The sequence below is a fragment of the Dermacentor albipictus genome, chromosome 8, assembly GCF_038994185.2.
Source record: "Dermacentor albipictus isolate Rhodes 1998 colony chromosome 8, USDA_Dalb.pri_finalv2, whole genome shotgun sequence".
Taxonomy (NCBI): domain Eukaryota; kingdom Metazoa; phylum Arthropoda; class Arachnida; order Ixodida; family Ixodidae; genus Dermacentor; species Dermacentor albipictus.
The window spans coordinates 116,132,931-116,158,842 of NC_091828.1; the positions used below are offsets into that span (position 1 = coordinate 116,132,931).

The window sequence follows — 25,912 nt, forward strand, 5'->3', positions numbered from 1 at the left end:
CGATGGACACTCAATTTGATATTTTGACCCACGTGGAAGTACACATTATTACACAGCGCGCAACACCACTCCACGAGCACGTTCACAGAGGTACCTTGCGCGCTGCTCGCTTGTCGATGGAATTAAGCGATGGAATTAAAGAGACAACCACCCCTCTACCCGTTCCTCCGCACTGGATGCGTTCCTCGGGTCGAAGCAGTTCAGTTCGCTAGCAGCGAGCCGATTACAAGACGAAGAACGGCACCTGCATACCAAGGTATGTAGTAGGCCGCAAGCACGCGAGCCCACAAGGGGAATCTGGTTATTCCAGACACGCACAACGTCAAAACTTCCGAAACACAAGAAAGGACGACCCGCCTCGCATTTCGCCCGCGATCGCTGGGCTGCGTTTTGTCGGCGACGTTCGGCGGAGACGCCGTTCACCTTCGCGAATTTCCTCCTCGCCTGCACCAGATCACGCCGCCGCAGCGCCCTCGCCACATCGACGCGCAGGACGGGAAGCTCCCGAGTGATCCGGGTGCAAGATCGGAGCATCCGCCGAGACGAAGCCGATGCCGCCGCCGCCGCCGCCGCGAAGGAAACGCGGACGGAAAACCGCGCGACATCGCGACATACGTTGTACACGGTCCGAGACATACGCGAAAGTCGGAACGTTGCGCAAGTAATGAGAACGTCCAGGTGTATGCCACGTAGTTGAGGTCATCGAAAATGTCGAACTCATAAATTTCTCGAAACGAGATGCGAGATTTAGGCACGGCGGGAGCGTAACGAAGTGATTCCTCGTCAGCGTGCGTAAGGACGTCACGTTTCAGCAGCACGTGCCGTGTTGTAAGCGCTCTCCGAGTCTTTTAAGAAAATGAATAATAAAGCTGAAGAAAGGTCCACCCGATTGCATTGCAGCATGCTGCGGGTGCATTCACATGGGTACATTGCATTTGGACTGCCTATAGAGATCTACCGCCCAAAGCAAGCTGAGTTTCTTGAAGAATATCTTTTGTTGTTGCTCTTGCAATATACTAACGCATGCTTCGTAAGCGAAGAGCACACTCCCCGTTCATCAGTGTTGTACACTTTGAAAACAGTTCAACGGTGTCAAATTCAATAAGCTGTGTTGTCGACGCTTCGTATATCATCTCGTTGCATCACGTCGAAGCGTTTTGGCGGCGAATGACTTATCGGCAATAACACTCAAACCTATGATGTTTTCTGGCCATAATATATCTATAAGAGATCGCCTCCTATGAATTGATTATAAGTTCAACAGAAAAAGGCTTCAATGCTGCTTCACTGGCCAAAATTATTATCAGCAGCAGCAGCCTGGCTACGCCCACTGCAGGACAAAGGCCTATTCCACACTTCTCCAAATACCCCGGTCATGTGCTAATGGTGGCCATGTTGTCCCTGCAAACTTCTTATTCTCGTTCTCTCCCCTAACTTTCTGCCATGTTGTGGCAGAAAGTTAGGGGAGAGAACCATCGGTTATCGGAGAACCATCGGTTATCTTCCCTTCTCATTACATGCTCTGCTGATGCCCATTTCTTTTTCTTGATTTCAACTAAGATGTCATTAACTCGCGTTTGTTCTCTCACCCAATCTGCTCTCTTCTTATTCCCCCCCCCCCCCCCCGTGACGTTACACCTATCACTCTTCTTTCCATAGCTCGTTGCGTCGTCCTCAATTTATGTAGAACCCTCTTCGTAAGCTTCCAGGTTTCAGCCCCGTAGGTGTGTACTGGTAAGGTACAGCTGTTGTACACTTTTCAGGGCCAAAATACCTTACGTCAATTAACATTAGATTGAATAAACGTTCAAACTTAAGATGATGGACAGAAACTACTCCATCTAGTTTTCATGGTACATTTAGTGAGTATACATCCAAAAGCCTTGTGAAAATTATGCTTTTTAGCCAGAAGAAATCACCACAAGAAATTGTCTTATAGGAATTGATTAGAGGTTCATCGGATGCCCAGGATTTAATAAAGTCATTTGATCAAGGCTTCAATGCTGGTGCACCGGCCAAAATACCTCACGTCAATTAAGACTACTTCAACAATATTTCACGGCATCTCTTGTGAATATCTCCGTAGGGTAAGTTAGAATTGTGTTTTCGCGGGAGAGGTGGGCAATAAAGAACCACAGGAACGAACCCATCCGAGATTCGCCGGGCGTCCACCGTCATGAATTCGGCGCCGGGTCGTAGTCGTCGCTGACATCAACTATGTCGCCAAGCCAGTTACAACTGTCTTGGGTGACGCATCAGGCTTTGCCACCAGTGTCCCTCTGGAATTTTCCCAGCTGACGACACACAAGAGGCAGAAACACCGAGGTAAAAGAGAGGGTGTGCGAGGTACATATTCTAACATTACCGGCCATGTGGCCAGAAAGAGCGATCAAGTGTGGCCGGACAGTCAGTCCGTAGTGTTTGGTAGGATAAAAAATGTCGCTAAAGTGACTCCTGGCTCGTAAATGTCTTGTGCCCTTTTAGCTCAAGAGAGAAAGATTGCACGTAGTTTCTAGGAACTGCGAAAGAGGATTCTTATAAAGCTTTCTTCCCCTTTGACACCACGCAGCAAGAATCCCCTGCCAGAGCCACGAAATCTCCGCAGAAAGCCAACTAAAAATAAAGCTGCGAGTCAAGAATGAAAGCTCAAAGTACACAAATTCTATGTGGCACGAATAAAGATGCATTTGGTATTGCATTCTTATCTTGTACGCGTTGTTCAAGCCATTCATAAATCGCTGCCAACTTGAGCCGAAGCGTTGCTGTAAGCAACGCGTACAGCTCAGCCACAAATCCAAGCGCTGATTCAGCGCGCTTTTTCACACCTCGGAAAACATGATCACGAAACCTCTAATCGGAGTAAGAATCGGACGATGCAAACTCGTGTAATCTCTCGCTCTTTGTGTTTTTTTTTTTAAACGCGCGTTTCATAACAAACTGGAGGCCCGCCTATTCGTGCATCTCATCGCAGATTTCATCCAAATAGAGCTTCTGCACGCACGGCTCTGTTGCGCCGATCGTCCCCCGAATGCCCCGGAGCCAACACCGTCGGCTGGCACGGAGGGGGAAAAAAAACACGAGATACGAGTCTCAAAAGCACCCGCAGGCTTCTGATGCAAGGAGCACCCGCGCCGGCGATCAACGTTTTAAGCCCCCAGCCGCGCACGCTGAAAGAGACACTTTCATATTTCATTTCGCCGTCGTACACGATGTTGCCTCGCGGCGTTTCGTCGACAATTAGGGTTATATCGTGTGAAAACGGCGTGTGAGCGAGCTCTGACACAATCTTGAGTGCCGCCTTCTCAGCCAATGTCGACCGGAATCCACGTCACCAAAGAAGACAAAAAAGTGGCCTCGCTTCGGTTATTTGTATCACTTTGGGGGAGCTGTGCGGTCTATTCAAATGATGCTATTTCTATGCCGGATGTGAATGTACAAAAGAAGTAAGGCGCCGGTGTTGTGATGGTCGGGCTCTCTTTCTATCTGCGAACGGCTTCGGTTTAAAGATTTGGCTCCGACGCGAAGACGTCTGGCACGCGTTTCGCTGTGGGAGGTGCGTACTGTGGCGCTTATTATTATTTTTCTTTTGCAGCTTTGCCGCTTGCCCTTGTTGCCCTCTGTGTGAACGGAAATTGGAGCATGGTGCTGAGCCGCCTTGCTGCTTTCTTTTTTGTGTGTGTATGATGGTCCTTTCTTTCCACCGTGGGTGGAAAGGCTACTGGTGCACTTTAGCGGCGTTCGCTTGATAGCGGAACTACAGGGCTAGGCGACGAGGATGCCATTGCAGGAGAGGCAGCGTTGCTTTTTTGTATGCAAAGCATGCGTTATGTGTGTGTGTGTGGGGGGGGGGGGGGGGGGGGGGTCTGCGGCAGTAAACTGAAGGTCGAGTTCTTGTTTCAGACTACTAGGTTGGATAAGGAAAGCGGCTTGAACCAGGCGGTACTTTGAAGCTGTATATATAGGGGCATACATGTTTTATCGACGCGTGGCGAATCGAAGTGCGGAATAGGAATTAGGAAAGGGCGTGTTTCATGAACTGTCTGCCAGAGGTATATGGCGTCGACGAATGTTTTTTTTTATACGTCTGCGTTCAGGATCATACGAAGAAGAAAAAACACAGGGACTTTCTTGAGCGCATAATACGAGAAACAGAATGAAGCGTCTCTATTATCCAAAGCGAGAACAAACCAGCTGAAGCATCCAACGGCATAGCACCAGGTACTCATCGGCAACGTTCACCAAATCTGAGCCGAAATTTTGCTTTCTGAACATACTTTTTTCAGCCGTGATTCTGTGAACCATGCAGCATGTCATAATTAAGAAAGCAACGTCTACTAACTATTCCAGCCACGAACTTAACCCCTAGGTTCTAGATACCGCAAGATGCCGCTTTTTTAAGTACACGAATGATGCTGTTTTGAAATTCCTCACACACACGTCTTGATATGTCTCTTGGTCAGTGTGGTCTTATACGATAAATGCACAGTACAGCCCTACTGTAATCTCTACAAATTCGTTTATGCTCGTGGCTGTGGTGGTGGTGGTAACTGCAGGTGAGTTGAGCAAGGTGACCTAGGCCGGCAATTTCTCCGCCTAAGTATCGCCGCCTGAGCGCACAGCCAGAGTTCCAAAAAACCAGTGTCACTGAGAAAAACAAGGCTGGATCGTGAAACCTCCTCACGGTCAATGATACATATGATGTTCTAAACATTCATGACCTTCGATGTGTGGGCTCCTCAAAAATTATTTCCTTCCATCACAGGCACGACAAAACAAAAAGTGCTTGATGTTACGTACCTCCTGGCATGAGAAACAAAGCGGAGAGAAGGAAAGTCGCGCCTTAATATAGCCATGATGGCATATAAAGAACTGTTCACGCAAAAACACATTCGGAAGTTATTTTCATTCGAACTTCTCAAGGTAAGACCGACGTCGATGAAAAAAAAAAATACCGCTGAATACCTGCAACCTTTAGGCAGTTATTGCAATCGTGAAAGGAACACTTAAAGAAGGCACAGACGGACGTTGAGGGAAAATGATGACTTAAATAGCAACGTAGGAAGAACCAGAGGCCGAATAACATAGGGATCAGTTAGCGTAAGCCTGCTGATAGCTGGTGCTAAGAGGCATCAAAATTTGAATGGAAGCAAGAGAGAAAGACAAAAGAGAAAGAAAGAAAAGGAGGTTAGCCAGTGTAAGCATCGGCTGGCTACCCTGTGCTGGAGAAAGGCGTAAAGGGTACAAAAAGTGAAAGAAGAAACAAATTTAAAAAATAAAGTGAGAAAAATTCACACAATAACGTTATGCTACGCGCTACAACCTTTAAAGTCTGTCACACAGTTCAGATGCCATTAAGAAATTCAGCAGGAGCTCTTAAGGCCTCGAGTGCCGAAATCGGTCTGGACAACTGTCCTGGAACTTTTTTCTCTGTGAAGGGGCGATCGCACAGTTTTTCGAGCATAGTCGCGAGCACTTTTCTTGCCGCATTGTAGCAGGGGCAGTCACAGAGAAGGGGCTTGATTGTATCCTCGCAGCCACAGTTGCTACAAGCAGGGCTTTCGGCGATTCCAGTGCGGAAGGAATAGGCGTTCGTTAATGCCACGCCGAGCCACAGGCGCCACAGAAGTGTTGCTTCCGCTTGTGGTAGCCACAGCGGAAGACGGAGTTGCAGACGCGGATCCAATCTGTGGAGACATGCGTTGGCGAATTCACTGGTGTCCCCTAGAGTCTGCGTAGGCTCGCGTGTGAGGGAGCAATGCCTTGTTCTCGAGAGCGGTATTGGTATAATATGGGCACCATCGCGGGCCAATCGGGCAGCGTCATCCGCACTGTGATTTCCCGAAGTTCCTCAGTGACCCAGAATCCACTAGTACGTGATGACGTGCCCCTTTTCGATTACGTGATGGTGGAGTAGTCGGATGTCTGCGAATAATCGCCAGTTAGGTTCGCTGTTAAAAGGGGACAGCACAAACTGGAGCGCTGCCTTCAAGTCACAAAAAAATGAACCTCGACTGTCATGATATGTGACTAATAATCTCCAGAGTGGCACGGAAAGCTGCGAGCTCTGCAGCCGTCCATGATGTAATGTGAGACGTCTTGAATTGGATAGTGACAGGTTTCACGAAAATTGCCACTGCTCCAGCTGAACTTTTGGAAGAGACAGACCTTCCGTGTAAACGTGCATGTCTTCTCTGTGCTTCTCACGCAGGAGTGAAAGCAAGGTTTGTTTGAGGGCGAAAAGATGTCATCTCCGTCTTCTTTTTGATGCCAAGTATGGCAAGAAGGGCTTGTTGTGGATTCAAGTACCACAGCGGCAGAGATGGTCGTGCTGCAGGTGTGAAGTTCGATGGTAAAGTTCCATGGTTGGCGGCGATTATCCTGCTAAACGCTGAACGAGGTCGAGCGGCAGGAAGGGAGGTGAGATAATGTAACGGAACCTGGGACGAACTGCCTGATGTGCCTCCTTAAAGCATCGACAGACACCTCAAGAGGACCTGCTCAGCAGTGTCAGATGTTTCGGTGAGATCGCGGGAGCTCAAGGCCAGTTGCTAACGGTAGCGGCGGCGACACCATTCCAGCGGCTGTCATCATCACCTGTGATCTTTTTCTGTTAACTGCGCACCTTAGGTAGCCCTAGCGCCGATCTCTGTGCAGTGGCATGACAGTGAGCGAGCGGCTGCACACTATGGCGACCTGCTGCGTGCACTAGTCAGAACTGGGTCGGCGAGAAGCCCATACCAGGTGTCCGTAAAGGAATGGTTTTGGGCCTTCGGGTTCCTGAAAGACCTCGACAACTCTGAGGCGGAACAAGCTGGTCTGCCGCCTCTTCGCGAGGTGTGCATCCGGGAAGCCACCCAGGTTTAGGATGCTGTCTTCTCCGCCGATCCTCGTTCGGTGCAGCAGTCTGCAAGGTTTGCTTGCCGGTGGGGATGCCGTGCCGGCACTGCAAGCCACCCTGGGCCAGAGCCACCACAGCCTTCGCAGAGGCAGGGGCAGTATGGGAGCGCCACCGTGATTTACATTAGAGCCACTTGTGAAAAAGGACCGCGAGGAACGCGCGAGCGGAGGCGCAGTTCATGGCTGGGCACTCTTGGGTGCGGCCGGCCAGAACTGAAGCCAGCTAGCGTGGATTGCGGGGCAGCGCAGTCCAGGCCCACAAACCCACACTACTATGAACTAATTCACAGAATGACACCGGTTTCTAGATGTGCGTTCCTGAAGTGTGCTAGGAAATATGCTGTTGTTCAGGCAATTTTTCTTGCTTGAATGCATACGGCACCAACTTGAGAAGTGGTGCAAGTTTCAAAATTCGTTCCAAGTCTATTCAATTCGTTCCAAATTTTCTTCTTGTGAATTTGGTGCCTGCAATAGCACTCTACAAGCATAATGTATAAAACAATCTTAAGATTTGCGTGTTCTTGGGCCGTAGCTCGACTGTTAGCCACGGCACAAGATTAGTTCCCACTGTAGACATCAGTGGAGCGAAAAGAACACAGCAACAACCTTTTCAATATCCAACTACATTCTTATCTCTGAGCAAACTCGCTACCTATTTAACAAATACTGCTAAACCAGCTTGCAGCAACCTCTTATCGGAACGGAAGCCGTCTCTCTACGTTTCTTTTTCATCAACTAACTCGCGCTCACAACGGCCCTCGGAGCTCGGTGCTCTACGCAATCAAGCGGACTTTCTGTACTGTTGCAAAGAACAACGTGATGCATCGACAAAACGGCGACCCATTTGTAGCACGTCTCGTTGCGAAAGGGCCGTTTACTCAAACGTGATGAAAAAGGTAGAAACGTGAAGCGCCTACAAAACGATTTATTTCATCGATTCCAGAAAAAAGAATGAAGTGCAAAAATCGTCATTCTCGAAGGCGGTACTGTTCCTGATGGGCAACCGATTGGGTTCATTGACAGGCTTAACCAAACGATTCTTCGCGCTCTGAGATACGTAATCAGACATCTGTCTTTGCGGAGGCACCAGAGGTAGGGATTCTCCCGGACGGTGTAGTTGGTGTTAGAATGTGAAGAAGTTTTCACTTTCTTTCCGCGCTCTCTTTAACCCAGATTCTGCTTTAGAGCCAAGGTCGTTGCCGCGTCGAGGTTGTTAGCCTGCTTGCCACACCCCTCTGCAACCCTCTCCCCGCTTGCTTCAGTAACACCTCTCCACCGCAGCAAGCAAGGGTTCGAAGGTAGGGGCGAGCATCAAGATCCGTTGTATACCTTGTTCCGACCGAGAAAAACACAGCTTTCCCTTGCCTTACGGTGTACAGCCCACTCACTATCTCATCTGAACTGAATTCGAATTACGTCGACATACGGCCTCTTCTTCGAACCAATACAGCACCGTTTAGGGAGAGGGTGGGATTCTCGACGCATCTGTTCACTTGTGCGCGACCCTTCAAAACGTAAAGGTGAGGAGAGCGGGCGAGGTTGTCCCCCTGCAAACGCCGAATTAAGTCTCGCGACGTCGCGTCGTGTTCCCGCCGCTCGTGACTCCTTGAAGCCAAGGGAGTCGCCGTGCGGGGAGAAAGATCTCTCCACGAGCCGCGGCGTATCTTTACAGTATACCTCGCGCTCATCGGATTAGCCGCCGGTGGCATCGGGCCTAGGGGGGGAGGGGGGGGGGGGGAGTGTCGCGCACTCCTTGCGACGTCTCCGCGCGCCCGCGATGTTGAGGACGATGCGACAACCTTTTCGTCGCCGGCGATCGTTTCCGAGACATCGTCGTTCCTTCGGCGTGGAAGGAGGGGCACGGAGGAGGAGGGGGGGTGGAGAAGGGGCAGGCGCGTATTTGTGTTGTGTGGGAGGGTGGCGGCAAAAGAAGAGACGTTGTTTCGAAGCCCCGTAGATCCTCTTACTTCGTAACGGTCGTCGAGGCGTTCCGCGCGCGAGGCACAGGAGAGGAGCAGCGATCGCGGAGACTGATTTTCGAGCCGGTATATAAAAGTGAAGGGGCGCCAAGGATCAGAGGCCATCTGTTCGAAAAGTGCCACAACGGTTGGGACGAGGGGGGACCAGCCACCACACTTCAGGATGCAGGCCCTCGTGAGTACCGGGACACGCCCCGCGCGACTCTGCCGTAGTTCTCGATGGCACTGCCATGTGCGACAGGGCGCCGCGAAACCGGCTACACGTCGCTTTCCGAAGACGCGGTCCGTGATCCAGTGGTTCTGGGACCCTGATGGATTACTCTGCGTCATCGACTTCAGTGAGACCAGCGACTCCCTCGGCACGGCTCCCGACGCGCGCACCATGCCTTGACGTCAGAATAACCCTGTGCTAGTTCCGATTACTCGCGGCGCAGCGGGCGAGTTGCTTTGTAGTCCGGTGTGCGTCCGTTTCCTCTGAGTGGTAGTTGTACGTTGGCCCTGAAAGAAAAGTGCAGACGTCTTTCGAACACCGATGGCACATGGCAGACTGTTAGAATGGGTGACGTGCCGACAGGGTACCGACAGCTTTTCTTCTCTAAGCTTTAGGCCGGTGCCAGTAATGCACCTCAGCCATATGAAGCTGCTCTAATACTGCGACCCAGGTGACCAAGCACTTGACAAGGCGTTTGCTCTGATAGTAACTGTTCGGTTATAGGATTGGGTGTGTGCCAGCGCTGCTGTTCCTGCAGGCCTGTTCAGAACTAAGGCGAACATCAAAAGAATTTGATTAACAAATAACCTTGGTTATATACATAATGTTCAAAAGACTCCGGAACCCTTTTTTCGTGCAGCGGTTTCCTTGAAATCAACTTTCTTCGTTTCTGGCGATAGACAAGCTAGGCAGGCTCTTGACCAGGCCTTAGCATACGAAACCCACACGATACTTGGCCGATGATGCGTATCGAAGCATTGTATCTCTGCTCTCTTTCACTAATGTTTCCATCGACATGCTGCGTTGAATCGTTCAAGGCGACCACCAAGTGGTAGCTTGTGTCTGAATAGATACGGGGAAATGACGGGAGTCACTAAATCTCGGGAAAGTGGTCAGGAAGATGGAGATTTGAAATGATCAACGGTAGGCACACAAAAGAAGTCTCAGTATGGTATCAACGATTCGGCAAGACGGCTTGTCTTCTTCAGGAATACAAGTTCCCTCGTCGTTTCACTGGTTGTGTGGTTTCATTTGTACACTCCGTGGTTGTGGCTTCATTTGTTCGGCCGACATGGATCCCTGAAGAACAAAAACGGTGTGACAAACTTTATGGTGTTTTGTTGTGAGGACGGACGTGGAACGAAAGTTTTTTTGGGAGACCTACAATATTTCACCTGTCAGCCAATTCCACCGACTCTTTTGATTGACGCCGCTGAAATCCACATCGCCCGTCCATGTCGTTTCTGTGTTCCTTTCCTGTCTCCATTTTTTTTATTGCGCTGCACAACTTTTGTACATTTCAAGAAGGTGTACCAACTTGTTCGCGAGCAGATTCTCCTAACCTAATACGCTGCCGAAAAGCTTTCAGTGCAACAGGAGTTACTTCTTCTCCAGGCATAGAACTTGCACATTTCATCGTTTCTTTCATTCAGTGGTTCCAAGAGCTCTCGCTTGTTTTGGCAAAATCTGCGTATCAAGAAAGCCTATAGCTCACCCCTGTTGCCTAGAAGCAACGCTGATGTCCCGACCACTTTGCATTCTCATTCACACTTCTCAATAGTTATAGGCCCTTATACGAGCAGTAGCCGTCCATCAATTGCGGTAATTCATATAGAGTCGACTGTTGTTTAAGCAACGCCCAAATGAAAGATGGGGTTCTTCCAAGGTGGGTGGAAATTCTTTAATCGCACTTGCTTTATGTGCCCATATACAGTAGCCAGGCTACAACGTCACAATTCATTTAGAATTATATGGCTGAAAGCTACGAGTCTTCGGGAAATAGTGCACATCTAAGTTTTGCTTTCTAGTTGTGACAGACCATGCCATCAAATAGCACGACGGCAATTATCCTGGCAAACCTCAGATAGGCTTCGAAACTCTTGAGCAAATAGTAAGACTGCATCTTCACCAATCATGTCACCTCCTCTGACTTACGAAAGGACCATATTGATTTGGCTAATACGATGTATATACTAATTGGAAGAAGTGTTCATTGATAACAATAGGCTTGGTTAGGTTCCGTAGGTTGCCGTTGAGAAACTGTCTCAGCATTTGTCCGACCGTACACATTCACAGTTACTTTGTTGCTTTCACTGGTGTGGTCCATTTGAGCAGTAAATTGGCTCTCCAGTATCCGGTGGCAAAAGGCCGAGGCGTTTTCGAGGCCAACAAAAAATTTTAAATATTCCCCGACGATTACGGCACTCCCTAATGTGACTTTGGAGAGCAGCTGTTTAGGTACTTAGATTCGCGATTTATTATGGCAAAGAATTTGATTTTAAATGATAAGGTCCTCTCGGCGGCGTAGCTGTGCCTCTGCTCGGGCAGCTCGTTTGCAAGCAGCGGCTGACGAAGCATTTCCACCAGTTGCGTCGCTCCTTGTTCAGAAAGAAAGCATGAACGCGGGAACAAAGCACGAACACAGGAACACGGGAAAGCAAGAACACCGCGCGGCCCACGCGGTGCACATTCTCCGGCGATGGAGCCGCAGGCTAAGCCGCCAAAGCACAGAGGTTCCGAAGCCCACGTCAGGACTTCGTTTCCATATATGATATGCGTGGACGCGCTCACCGCATGCCTTGTCGCCGCCGTTGAGCACGTCTCGTGTGGCACCCCGCTTTCCTCCTCACGCTTTAGCCATGCTCTCCTCCTCCTCCTCTTTCGTCCTCACGTGCTCTTCGCCGTCGCCGTCTTTCATCCCCCTCTGCGCTCCGCGTTCTCTCTTTCATCCTTCGCTGAGCTCGTTCGCTTGGTCACGCCCAGAGACGCCGATGTTCAAAGTAGGAAAGGGTGCCTAAGAACTGCACTTCAAATACAGAAAGCATAGCGCGTCTCTAAACGTAGTCGGTGCTGCGGCGTCAACTGAACTAAAAAGAATAAATATCGGCTTACCATTCTTTTATATGGCGTAACGACGACAAAGAAGTAAATGAGAAAAAAAGACATTTTTCGAAGGGTAATCTACTACAACGACAAATAATACGTAGCCCAATGAAGAATGGGTGACTGCAACAATCACTAGCACTAACGTCTTTGCCGACCTCTCGCACAGAGAGCTTGGCGTCTCCGAGCACATTCGAGCCTCTTATCGAACGTTGTAGCTTAGCCGAGACTCCATCCGAGTTCAAGCCAGCCACCATCAAAAAATGGACAGACACCAATGGCACATAGATGCGCTGGACCTGAAGCTAGTAAGCATTGGTACGTGCACAATCAGGAAGTACAACAGATGCATCTCCAGACCCATGAAAAGCTTTTAATAGTCGTCCTCACAGTCATTTAGCTACAACGAGTTGGCTTCACGATCTCTTCCAAAGGTCATGTAATATTCCTTCTTCTGAAATTGCGTGCTAGGATATGTTTTCCGAAACCTCTCCCTCCTACCTTTAGTACATGTCGTCTAAACAATAGAAAGCGTTCACAGGAGGCTGAATGCTTGAAGAGATTAACAGTGTGAGAGATAGGTAAACCCCAGGTTAGACAACGTTTTGACAACGTTTTGGCTTTGGACCCTATTAACATAAAATAATTCCAATCTGTTTTTAATCCAATCTCCGTCCGTCAAATTTACGTAACCGCCGGCACAAGCATTAGGTGGTGACGCGCGGTGTTGTCCGAATAGCCCAATCAAACACCCTCCTCGTTGACAACAGATCCCTTTTGTTTGCTTTCCAAACGAATAACATTGCATGCATTATGCGGTTTTTCTTAACTGATTGGCTGACAAGAGGCGAGGAGCACGCTCATTTGGAGAGCGTTTGGACGAGGCTGAGCTAGCGCAGTGACAATAGATAACCGGATGAGGAGGGTGGTACTGGCGCCAGCGATTGGTCAGCTTCCCCTGACTTAGCTTGCAGTGGCTGGTCGAAAGTCGAGGTGGCGTGCAACGGAATGTTAAGAATGCCGCTTAAGCGCATTCTCAGCAAAGAAAAGTTGGCAAAGCGATGTGTCCGTGCCAAAAGGGCTCAATAACGTCATACTGCGAGGCAACAAGGAGTTTATTATACGCAAATAAATTCATGCTCTCTGGCACGTGGGAATAGCAAGTGCATGAGCGATTGGCGGAAAGCCATCTTCTATTACTTTCAGAACAGGCTATTCCGGCTATTCAGAAAAAAATCTCAGTGCCCTTCCACTCTGTGAAGAAGGATGACCAGCGAATCTGGCTATATATGTGTGCCCATAATGGCGAACTGCACTTCCGCCGCGGGTCGACCCGGCATTGCACTATCTTCGGGATCGGCCCACGTATGGGGAGTGCTTAACACCTGCTTCACCTCCACCGCGGGTCGGCCCGGCATTGCACTATCTTCGGCATCGGCACTCGTATGGGGAGTTCTTAACGCCTGCTTCACCTCCACCGGAGGTCGGCCCAGCATTGCACTATCTTCGGGATCGGCCCACGTATGGGGAGTGCTTAACGCCTGCTTCACCTCCGCCGCGGGTCGGCCCGGCATTGCACTAGCTTCGGCATCGGCACTCGTATGGGGAGTTCTTAACGCCTGCTTCACCTCCACCGGAGGTGGGCCCAGCATTGCACAATCTTCGGGATCGGCCCACGTATGGGGAGTGCTTAACGCCTGCGTCCCCTCTGCCGCGGGTCGGCCCAGCATTGCACGGTCTTCGGGATCGGCCTACGTGCGAGGATCATTTTTTTTACGACACGGAAATTTCCTTGGACCGTAGAGGTATACAGCTTCGCTGTAAAATTCAGTTTTGTTCGGCATAAAAATGCATTGTTAGCACGTATACGGGATTTTGACGCGGTGAGTTTTCGTGGTAAAGTGATGTCGTGTGACCGACAGGCGAAGTGGGCGCAGCCCGAAAGCTTTTGACCAATAGCAGAGGGCTATTGGCGAAAAGTCACCAAATCAAAAATTATTATTTTTCTTTTATTTTGTCTATTCATGCCTAATCAGTGCTTGCAGGTGATATCACATGGGGAGCTACCGCTGTTTTAGTGACGTCGCGTGACAAGCTGGAGCGCGCGCAGCATATTTTGCGTTCAATTAATCTTGTTTCTGTGACAAAGCATTAGTATTTCTAATATTACAAACATGCCAACCACTCAGCACAATGGAGAGGCTAGCTAAGTTACACTCACATTAAAGCTTCTTCTGTCTCAGTCGCGCTGCTTGGTCGAAGGAGAGGCTGGTAAAACATGGCGGTGTTAATGGTGTTAGATTCCGCTGACTGATGGAAGATATAGATTAAATGGGTAGTACAAGCCTACTCTCCAACCTCCATTCACAGTGATGAATAAACATAACAGCTTGATGAAGATGTTGAGTTAGCAATGATAACGGTGCAGCAACAGTATACTGAAGTCATGGACAACTTCACTGCAAAAGTGGTGAAAAAGCAGGCTGGGGAGCAATCAATTGGCAACCACGGCATCGATTCTAGGAATAGTAGAGGAAAGATGTTGGTAGAATTCGAGGAAAAAAGTAGACTCCGAATAATGAATACCTTCTCCAGGAAGCGCAGTAAGAGGAAGTGCACCGGGAAATGCCCTGATGGAGAAACGAGAAATTAAATAGGTTTCACACGCTAGCCCGATCCCAGCATAGTGCCGGATGTAGAAGTGTTAGGTGCGGTAAAAAGTAGTGATCATAGGTTAGTGAGGAATATTATTGCTCTTAAGTTTAATAGTGAAAGAGAAAAATAATCAATAAGAAACAGGCCCGCCAAGATGCAGTGTGGGTAAAAGTAGACGAATTTGGGCTGGTGTTCGCAAACAAAGATGCAGCTTTAGGACAGGAAGATAAAGATAAAATAGACGTAATGAATGAAAAAGTAGCTAGGCTGATATCAGAAGTAGCAATTAAAGTGAGAGGTATGAAAGCAAGGCAACCAGTAGGTAAGCTCGTCAATGTAACAAAGGTCCTAATGAAGAAATTACAAAGAATACGCGATAACTAAACGATTTCCTCGTGATCCCTTTTACCGCGAAGGCATACAGTTATATTAACTCGGGATCCGAATTCTACAAATTTGTATGGAAATTACAGTGAATGCCTTTTTGACCGAAAAAGCTACATGTCTGGTCCTGATGTGAGGTTTGAAACTTGTCATTCGAGGCGTTCGCAACCATTGGAGACATGAAAGAATGTCACGTTTCTGATTTATGCAGTTCACTGAAAAACAGCCAGTGTCACCTAGAATAAAAAAACTGAACTGCCGAAGAACGCAGCTGTACCGCTCTTAGCAAATGCCAATGAATGGCGTGAATGTTTAAGCCTCGCCGTCGAGAAAGAATGAGGCGAGAGACAGGGAGGCTGAACAGTTACATCATTCGTGGGCACCTGGTAAGGGCGTGACAGTTCCATTCTTCGGTAGTTTTGCTTTGGTGTCCAAAGTAACATTGGTTGGCATTCACTAAGTAGCGTAAACCAGCAACGTCGACTTTTCGCATGCCTGGAAATTATTATAAACTACTACGACGAAGAACTTCAAGTCTGGAATTGGGAACACTCGCAAGGCTCATTTGGTTGAAATGCATTTATTTATTTATTTATTTATTTATTTATTTATTTATTTATTTATTTATTTATTTATTTACTGACTTACTTACTTAAATAATTATTTATTGATTGATTTCAAAATACTGCAGGCAGCAATGCTGCCCTAGCAGGAGAGGTTTACATCAAGTGCAATGACAAAGATTTCACAAAGGAATCTACATTTGCACAATCAGCTACAGACAGTGGCAGACAATTACGCTCTTCAATTGTGAGCGGAAAAAAAGACTTCTGAAACATCTTCATCCTCGCAAAGTACGGGCGGATAACATTCGAGTGATTAATTCTAGAAGACCTGTGTTGTGAGCAGGAGAGATAAGTTTCGCGCGGCAGACCAATTTTGTTCTGATAGATCAAATAAAGCATCTTTAGTCTCGCAATCTTTCGGCGGACACGGAGGGGTTCCAGATTCAGTCGCAGCAACATGTCAGTAACAGATGAAGAAGACCGATAGTGAGATATAATAAATCGAGCAGCGAGACGCTGAATTCGTTCTACTTGTGCGATATCTTTAACGTAGTATGGTCCCATACTGCGGAAGCGTACTCAAGGACTGGTCGAACCAAAGTGTGGTATGCCTCAAGTTTAACACTTGACGGTGAGTCTTTTAATTTCCTGCGCAAACACCAAAGTTTATTAAACGCTGTTGTACAAACGTTCTTCAAAAGTTTGTCCAATTTTAAGTTGCTTGTGATAGTTAGTTCTAGATATTTGACAGACGTTACTGAGTGAATAGTTTTATTTGCGATGCGGCACGTATGAGACAGTGGCTTTTTCTTTGTGGTTATTCTCATAGCAACTGTTATACCAAAATTGATTTGCATACCGTTTCGTTCGCACCACACCGCGAGTTTACAGAGGCTATTGTTCAGTAGTGTTTGGCAAGAGGAGCTATTGACAACACTATACATCACGCAGTCATCAGCGAACAATTTTACTGTAACAGAATGGTCGATGTTAGAAGCAATGTCGTTTTTATAAATTAAAAACTACAGACGACCAAGCACGGAACATTGTGGAACCCCAAACAAGACCGGCAGATCAGCAAACCTAACACACACACAGACTCCACAAACTGTGAGCGATTATTCAAATAAGCCTGCAACCACAATATCAATCTCTCAGGAAGCCCGGCATCGCTTAATCTGTCAATGAGTAAGGTGTGCGGCACACGATCAAAAGCTTTTGACATGTCAAGATAAACCGCATCTATCTGCCTGTAATTATCTAGAGATGAAGCAAAATCATGTATAACCGAAATTATTTGCGTAGTTGTTGAGACAGCCTTCCGGAAACCATGCTGATACTCAACGAAGAATTTTTTTATTGAAGGTGCTGAGATATATGGTGAGCTATTAAATGTTCAATCAATGTACAGCATGTGCTTATTAGAGAAATTGGTCTGTAGTTACAAGCTTTTTGCCTGTTTCCCGATTTAAATACGGGAACTACTCTTGCCGTGAGCCAATCTGCAGGTAAGGAGCATTGGTTGAGTGATACATTAAACAGAACATAAAGGTAATGGGACACAATCGCTGAGTACCGTACAAGGAAGGCATTCGGTATGCCATCAGCGCCGCTTGACTTTTTCATTTTTACATTTAAAAGAAGAGAAAGTACTCCTTGGCCACCAAAAACTAGGTCAGGCATTCAGTTTGCAACGGGCGGTGAGTCAAAGTATTGCGTTCGTAAATATTGAACATTTGGTCTTGTAAACGCTTGGTGAAAAGTAGTGTTAAATTCATTTACAATAAAGTAAGGTTTGCACACATGTTACCATTAATCTTTAGATAATTCACGCACGGTTGGGAACCTGACAGGTAGCGCCAGAATTTCTCAGGAGATTCTTTCAAGAAAGCTGTAAGAGTTATGCTATAAAATTTACTGCGCACAAGCTTTAATTTAGTAACCAGCTGTTCTTGTAGGGCGGTCAATGCTGACGTAGTTTTACCCTTCCTTTTCGTTTATTACGCTGCTTTAGATGGCTTCTGTCCCGGCCAATCCATGGGTTCCGACGCTTTGTAATATTTCTACGCAAAGGAACAAACCTGTCCACGCATGATGGCACTAATTTCTTGAACTAGTTCCAAAGATGAAAAACATCGCCACCATGCTCAAAATCAGAAAGCGAGAGATGCATTGAATCTAGGACATTGGCCTAATTTCCATAACTCCTTGTTTAATTACTACCTCGAGTCATCTTAAAATGTAGCTGTACTAGTTATAAACGCAATACATTGTAAATTAGTCAATTATTGCATATTACAAATGTTTTATAAACTTCTAATTCATTTTCTGCAACATCCTGCACTAATGTCGAGTTGTGTTGGCGTCTGTAGCCATCATTTAGTAAGAACAGATAAAAACATGTAACGTTCTTTGAAAATGAGCTCATAAGAGGGGCTGTTTGCGTGAGCCGCCAATCTAAATGCGGTCATGATTATTTGGTTTAAATAGCACACAGGCCCGCTAGAAGGTTGGTCTGGTCGTGTCCAGAGTATAGAATTCACAGGTACACGCGCGCAATGGCTGGCAAGTTTCAATAGCTGCTGTGGTCTGAGATGTGGGGCCAGCACAATGCCAATACTGCGTAATCTTCTGCGCAGTGCATCATCGTACTCTTGGGCCTGGCCAGCAGCGCCTTCGCAGGATTCCTCCACGGGGGCGGCGCAGCCATCCTCCAGCCCGCCGCGCCCTCCGGAGTAGCCGTCGGCACAGCCTACCCGGCCAACCTCGCGTACAGGCCTGCCCCGGAAGCCACGTTCGTGCAGCAGGCAGCGCCCGTCGCAGTATCACGGCCTACCGTGACGGTAGCCGCCGCGCCCGCTGCAAACTTCGCTTACCAGCAGGCGGCCCCGGTCGCCTTCCGAAGCCTACTTGGAGGCGCCGCACCGGCGGCCACATTCGTCAGCCATGGCCCTGCCGTGGCTCAAGTTCGGCCGTCGTTCGTCCAGTCAGCTCCGGTTAGATTCAGTGTAGCGCAGCGAGTGTCCTACGCCGCACACGCACCCGTGCCAGCCGTGGGACAGACGCTGGTCGGACCCGCGCCGGGAGGAGGAGTCCACGTGAAGCACATCGTTCCCGCCGCCGCGCCAGTTCAGCTGCGACAGTTCGTTGCCGCTGCGCCAGCCCCGGCAGTCTTCCAGCAGGCCCCTGTGCACGTCAAGCACTTCGTATCGGCCCCTGCGCCCACTTTTGTACAGCAGGCGCCCGTCGTGAGACAGGTCGCGGTCGCGGCACCTGCGCCAACGTTCGTCCAGCAAGCACCAGTCTACCGACAGGTTGCCGTTGCTGCTCCGGCTCCGGCAGTCGTCCACCAAGCTCCTGTACACGTCAAACAGATATTCTCCGCCCCAGCTCCCGCGACCTTCGCTCAACCGGCACCAGTCGTAAGGCAGTTCGCCGTACCGGCACCGGCCCCGACCTTCGTTCAACAAGCGCCTGTCCACGTCAAGCACATCGTCCCTGCGCCAGCTCCGGCAGTCGTTCAACAGGCTGCGCCAGTCTTTAGCGCTCCTCGCGTGACCGTTGCAGCAGGTCCAGCTCCTGCGTTCGGCTTCCGTCAGGTTGCTTTCCCTGCTCAGGCGCCTGTGCATGTTAAGCAGTTCGTGTCGGCGCCAGCGCAGGCTTTCGTCCATCACGCAGCTCCAGCGTTCGCCGCTCCTAGATTTTCAGTAGCTGCTCCAGCGCCTGCTGTACTGCATCACGCAGCTCCCGCAGTCGCTTACCGAAGTGCTGCTCTTGCTGCTCCAGTGGCGACCTTTGGAGCAGGTCTTGGCTTCGGCCACACACTCGCTGCTCCAGCATTTGCTGCTCCAGCGCCCGTCCACGTTAAGCAGTTCGTGTCTGCTCCCGCACCAACGGTTGTTCACCACGCAGCGCCAGCGTTCCCAGCGCCACGCTTCGCTGTAGCTGCCCCAGCCGCGCCTGTATTCGCTGCTCCGCGTGTCACGGTGGCCGCACCAGCACCGGCTGTTGTCCATCATGCCGCTCCCGCAGTCTCTTATCGTACTGCTGCCCTTGCCGCACCGGTAGCGACCTTCGGAGCTGGCCTTGGCTTCGGCCACACATTCGCTGCACCAGCGTTTGGTGCCCCAGCGCCAGTCCACGTTAAACAGTTTGTGTCCGCTCCCGCACCAGCGTTCGCAGCGCCGCGCTTCGCTGTAGCTGGCCCAGCCGCGCCTGTATTTGCCGCTCCACGTGTAACGGTGGCCGCACCAGCACCGGCTGTTGTCCATCATGCCGCTCCCGCAGTCTCTTATCGTACTGCTGCCCTTGCCGCACCGGTAGCGACCTTCGGAGCTGGCCTTGGCTTCGGCCATACACTCGCTGCTCCAGCATTTGCTGCCCCAGCGCCCGTCCACTTTAAACAGTTTGTGTCCGCTCCCGCACCAGCGTTCGCAGCGCCGCGCTTCGCTGTAGCTGGCCCAGCCGCGCCTGTATTTGCCGCTCCACGTGTAACGGTGGCCGCACCAGCACCCGGTGTTGTCCATCATGCCGCTCCCGCAGTCTCTTATCGTACTGCTGCCCTTGCCGCTCCGGTAGCGACCTTCGGAGCTGGTCTTGGCTTCGGCCACACACTCGCTGCTCCAGCATTTGCTGCCCCAGCGCCCGTCCACGTTAAACAGTTCGTGTCCGCTCCCGCACCTACGGTTGTTCACCACGGTGCGCCAGCGTTCGCAGCGCCACGCTTCGCTGTAGCTGCCCCAGCGGCGCCTGTATTCGCCGCTCCGCGTGTAACGGTGGCCGCACCAGCACCAGCTATTGTCCATCATGCCGCTCCCGCGGTTGCTTACCGCACTGCTGCCCTTGCCGCTCCGGTAGCGATGTTCGGAGCTGGTCTTGGCTTCGGACACACACTCGCTGCACCAGCATTTGCTGCCCCAGCGCCCGTCCACGTTAAACAGTTTTTGTCCGCTCCCGCACCAACGGTTGTTCACCACGCCGCGCCAGCGTTCGCAGCGCCACGCTTCGCTGTAGCTGCCCCAACCGCGCCTGTATTCGCCGCTCCGCGTGTAACGGTGGCCGCACCAGCACCGGCGCTTGTCCATCATGCCGCTCCCGCGGTTGCTTACCGCTCTGCGGCCCTTGCCGCTCCGGTAGCGACCTTCGGAGCTGGTCTTGGCTTCGGACACACACTCGCTGCACCAGCGTTTGCTGCCCCAGCACCCGTCCACTTTAAACAGTTTGTGTCCGCACCCGCACCTACGATTGTTCACCACGCCGCGCCAGCGTTCGCAGCGCCACGCTTCGCTGTAGCTGCCCCAGCCGCGCCTGTATTCGCCGCTCCGCGTGTAACGGTGGCCGCACCAGCACCGGCTGTTGTCCATCATGCCGCTCCCGCGGTTGCTTACCGCACTGCTGCCCTTGCCGCTCCGGTAGCGATGTTCGGAGCTGGTCTTGGCTTCGGACACACACTCGCTGCACCAGCGTTTGCTGCCCCAGCGGCCGTCCACGTTAAACAGTTTGTGTCCGCTCCCGCACCAACGGTTGTTCACCACGCCGCGCCAGCGTTCGCAGCGCCACGCTTCGCTGTAGCTGCCCCAGCCGCACCTGTATTCGCCACTCCGCGTGTAACGGTGGCCGCACCAGCACCGGCTGTTGTCCATCATGCCGCTCCCGCGGTTGCTTACCGCACTGCTGCCCTTGCCGCTCCGGTAGCGATGTTCGGAGCTGGTCTTGGCTTCGGACACACACTCGCTGCACCAGCGTTTACTGCCCCAGCGGCCGTCCACGTTAAACAGTTTGTGTCCGCTCCCGCACCAACGGTTGTTCACCACACAGCGCCAGCGTTCGCAGCGCCACGCTTCGCTGTAGCTGCCCCAGCCGCACCTGTATTCGCCACTCCGCGTGTAACGGTGGCCGCACCAGCACCGGCTGTTGTCCATCATGCCGCTCCCGCGATTGCTTACCGCACTGCTGCCCTTGCCGCTCCGGTAGCGATGTTCGGAGCTGGTCTTGGCTTCGGACACACACTCGCTGCACCAGCGTTTGCTGCCCCAGCGGCCGTCCACGTTAAACAGTTTGTGTCCGCTCCCGCACCAACGGTTGTTCACCACGCCGCGCCAGCGTTCGCAGCGCCACGCTTCGCTGTAGCTGCCCCAGCCGCACCTGTATTCGCCACTCCGCGTGTAACGGTGGCCGCACCAGCACCGGCTGTTGTCCATCATGCCGCTCCCGCGGTTGCTTACCGCACTGCTGCCCTTGCCGCTCCAGTAGCCACCTTTGGAGCGGGTCTGGGATTCGGTCATACTTTTGGAGCTCCAGCTTTTGCTGCTCCAGCGCCTGTGCACGTTAAGCAATTCGTCTCTGCTCCCGCGCCAGCCGTGGTCCATCACGCTGCTCCACAGTTTGCCGTTGCTGCTCCCGCGCCTTTGCATGTTAAGCAATTCGTGTCTGCTCCCGCACCGGCCGTAGTCCATCACGCCGCTCCACAGTTCGCCGTTGCTGCCCCCGCGCCAGCGGCCACACTAGTCCACCACGCGGATCCTGTCGTTGCTTACCGTACTGCTGCTCTAGCGGCACCGCTGGCGATGTTCGGCGCTGGACTCGGTCTTGGCCACACTCTTGCTGCACCCGCCCCGCCCTTCTTTGTGCAGGCTCCGGTTCACGTTAAACATTTCGTCAGTGCTCCTGCACCTGCCACGGCTGTAGTCCACCACGCTCCACTTGTGAGGCAGGTCGTCGCCGCTCCTGCTCCATCTTTTGTTCACCACGCCCCAGCGGCACCTGTGTTTAACGTCCCACGCATCAGGGTAGCCGCTGCTGCTCCGGTTGTGCACCACGCTGCTCCCGCCGTCGCCTACCGTACCGCTGCTCTCGCCGCTCCTTTGGCAACATTCGGAGCTGGACTCGGTTTCGGCCATACTCTTGCCGCACCTGCATTTGCGGCAGCGCCAGCTCCCGTGCACGTAAAGCAATTTGTATCGGCTCCAGCGCCGGCTCCCAGTTTCTTCGACCATGCCCCAGTTTTCGCTGCGCCCCGCGTCGCAGTAGCAGCCGCTCCAACGGTCGTCCATCACGCCGCTCCTGCCGTGGTTCAGCACACCGCTCCGGCTCTTGCATATCGCAGTGCTGCCCTGACAGCTCCACTGGCCACTTTCGGTGCAGGACTCGGCTTTGGACACACGTTCGCTCCTGCGTCAGCTCTGGTCCACCACGCCCCAGCCGTCGCAGCTGCCGTTCCTCACGTTAAGCACTTCGTTTCCGCTCCAGCTGTGGCTCCAGCACCTGCCGTGTTCGCCGGACCAGCTCCTGCTCCTGTCGTTCACCACGTGAAGCAGTTTGTATCCGCCCCGGCCGTCGCTGCTGGGCCAGTATTCTCTGCAGCTCCCGCCCTAGTCCACGCCGCTCCAGCAGCCAACCTAGTCGCTTACCGCACCGCTGCCCTGGGCGCTCCCCTCGCTACGTTCGGAGCCGGTCTCGGTTTGGGCCACACACTCGCTGCTCCCGCGGTACCTCATGTCAAGCACATCTTCTCTGCTCCAGCTGCCGCACCTGCAGCTGTCTTTCAACATGCTCCCGTGGTCCAGCAAGTACACGCCGCTGCCCCAGCCACCTTCGTCCAACAAGCCCCCGTAGTCCAGCACGTTCAGGCAGCGCCCAGCGTAGTTGCCTACCGCCAAGCCGCGCTCGCAGCTCCACTAGCGACGTTCGGAGCTGGTCTGGGTTTCGGTCACACCTTCGCCGGCCCGGCTGCTTCGGTGCTCCACCACGCCACTCCGGCCGTCCACCATGTGAAGCACATCGTCCCCGCTGCTCCAGCCTTCGCTGCTCCAGCTGCCCCTGCCGTCGCCGTCGCCCACGCTCCGGCGCCAGCTTTGGTCCACCACCTCGCCGCTCCTGCAGTCGCCGCGGCTCCCCAGGTCGTCGCTTACAAGACTGCTGCCCTGTCCGCTCCACTGGCCACTTTTGGCGCCGGCTTGGGTTTCGGACACACCTTCGGAGCTCCAGCTCTGCTGCAGGCTCCCGCTGCCGTTCCTCACGTCAAGACGCTCGTACACCACGCTCCGGCGGCCGTCGTCCAGCAGGCTGCTCCGGTGACAGTGGTCCAACAGGAGCACGCAGTAGTCCATCACGCCGCTCCGGCCGGCGCAGTGGTCCACCACGCCGCTCCTGCAGCAGCCGTCTTCCACCACGCTGCTCCCGCCGCGGCAGTTGTAGACCCGCAGGCATTCGATCTCAGTTACCAGAAGCTATTCGCTTCTGGTCTCGGTCTGGGTCAGACCATCTCGTACGGCAACGGCCTCGACGAGGAGCCCGGCTGGGAGGTGAAGTACATCGAGTTGCTTCGCAGGAGGAAGAAGAAGTGAGCGGCGCGCTCAGCTCCTTCGGGAAAACTAATATATTGTTGCGCGAGGATGTTGTTGAAAGGAAAATAAACTTGTACAGGTTGACAATAAATTTTCGCTTGCGAAAACTGACACGAAGGCGCTTTGATTTCGCGAAGCAGTCCACTCTTCTAGTATGTGGACAAATCAGTCGATATGTACAATGATTAGAGGCCGCTTGCAGGTGGCATTTTTGCCGCGATTGATTTTAACCACTGTTCAACAGCGCTACACCTGCGAGAGTAGGTTCCAGTAAACTAGACTGTCGATGAGCAAAGAAGACATTTGAGCGAAAGCACTTTTGCTTTGTCACTTGATGACATAGGGTGCAGCCACTTAGCGTAGTTTGTGGAACACGTTTTAGCCGCGGCTATACTGACCCAATGGCGTCGCATGCCTCAGAGGAGTGACCAACGATGCCTCAATGGTTTTGAGTATAGCGTTTAATTCAACACGACAAAGCATTGCCATAACGGATATTTTATGCGAAGCATATTACGAGAGCTCAACCCAGCTCCTCAGGCGCGGCGGTGTCACCTTCAATACCACGTGACACCGTGACGTCACGACAGAGGAGAAGTGGCTTTGGCTCAACTCTTGCAAGATGGGCTGGGTGGGAATCGAACCAGGGTCTCCGGAGTGTGAAACGGAGACGCTACCACTGAGCCACGAGTACGATGCTTCAAAGCGGTACAAAAGCGCCTCTAGTGAATGCTGTGTTGCCTTAGAAACGAGCTGTTTCTAAGGCTCAGGCGTGCGTCGCTTGCTCAGGCGCACATTTCGTTGCCGCGCCGAACGCTGCGTTGCTCGACGCTCACCGCGTCCAATGCGGGGCGCGTAGTCGCTGCGCCGTAGCCCATTGTCTTACACCCCTTGGCGGGTCGACGGGTACGCTGTCGCGCTCCACTCTTGAAGGCGAAGCAGAGTAACGCATGAGTTGTTTCTTCATCTAGCCGAACTGAATATAGCCAAGCAACAGCAGTTCACCAGGCTAAACAGTGGTTCAACAACTAAAATAAAGGCTAGTATGCCTCGCATCCTGGGCTTAACCTTACCTAAGCCACAGCCATTTTTTTTCCCCTCTCGCGCTTTGGTCACGCGCCATATGGTGAGTTCGTATACCTAGTGTTTGAATGACCGCAGTCTGAGAGTATTCAATGGGCAATATTCGAGAAAAAGAAAAATTACTACATTCAAAACAGCGCTTCATAAGAGCTTTAAAACAGTGGTGTACATCAACAGTGGCACGATGAACCCCAATTTCTAAAGCAATAAAGTTAACTTTTTAATCACCGACTTTACAGAGCACGCTGTAATTACAAAATTGAAGCCAGCGAGTGCTCGAAGCACAGCCTCCTGCTGCAAGCTCTCTTCATTGCGTCAGTTAGGATTAGTAGGAACTTAAATGTGGAGCTAAGTGCATTGCTGTTGCGATAAGTGTGCTTTCGTTACAGTGAAAATATGCTATACGCAATAGTTAACTGGAACAGCAATATATATAATGGCACAATTTGAATGCGTGGGTCTCAAAAGTGGCACTACACGTACCAAGTTTCTAGCACAATGTTGTGATTTGGGTACTGGAAGACTTCTATTCTGCAATTATAAAACACGCCCCAAGATCATTAACCAAAAAAGTACAAGTGTAAGCTTCGCCTGAATATATATATATATATATATATATATATATATATATATATATATATGTATATGTATGTATGTGTGTGTGTGAACATAAATAAAGTTGATCGAAGGCGCAAGAGGTCATCTCACACCGTCGTATATCTCGCATATATATATCTTGAACATCACGGTGATGCTGACGGTGAAAATTCTCCTTGACTGTCCATATATTTGCTATCGCACTAAAAGCTAGTTAATGAGAAATGTGTTCATAATCGACTTGACGACTACACCTGCAGATAATCCCGTCCACCCCAGTTACGAAGCTCGGTAAGTAAAAAAGAAACTATC

General features: G+C 51.2%; 1 protein-coding gene and 1 long non-coding RNA gene across 2 annotated transcripts in view; one reads left to right on the forward strand and one right to left on the reverse strand.

The window, feature by feature from the left end:
* Positions 1-25,912, reverse strand: part of LOC135910363 (uncharacterized) — a 75,054-nt gene that overhangs the window by 33,739 nt on the left and 15,403 nt on the right. The gene's annotated exons all lie outside the window — the stretch shown is intronic.
* LOC135910361 (uncharacterized) lies at positions 8,892-24,031 on the forward strand. The gene is made up of 2 exons (XM_065442421.1): positions 8,892-9,051; positions 18,215-24,031. The coding sequence occupies exons 1-2, from the start codon at positions 9,040-9,042 to the stop codon at positions 23,918-23,920; spliced, it is 5,718 nt and encodes a 1,905-aa protein (XP_065298493.1). The 5' UTR covers positions 8,892-9,039; the 3' UTR covers positions 23,921-24,031.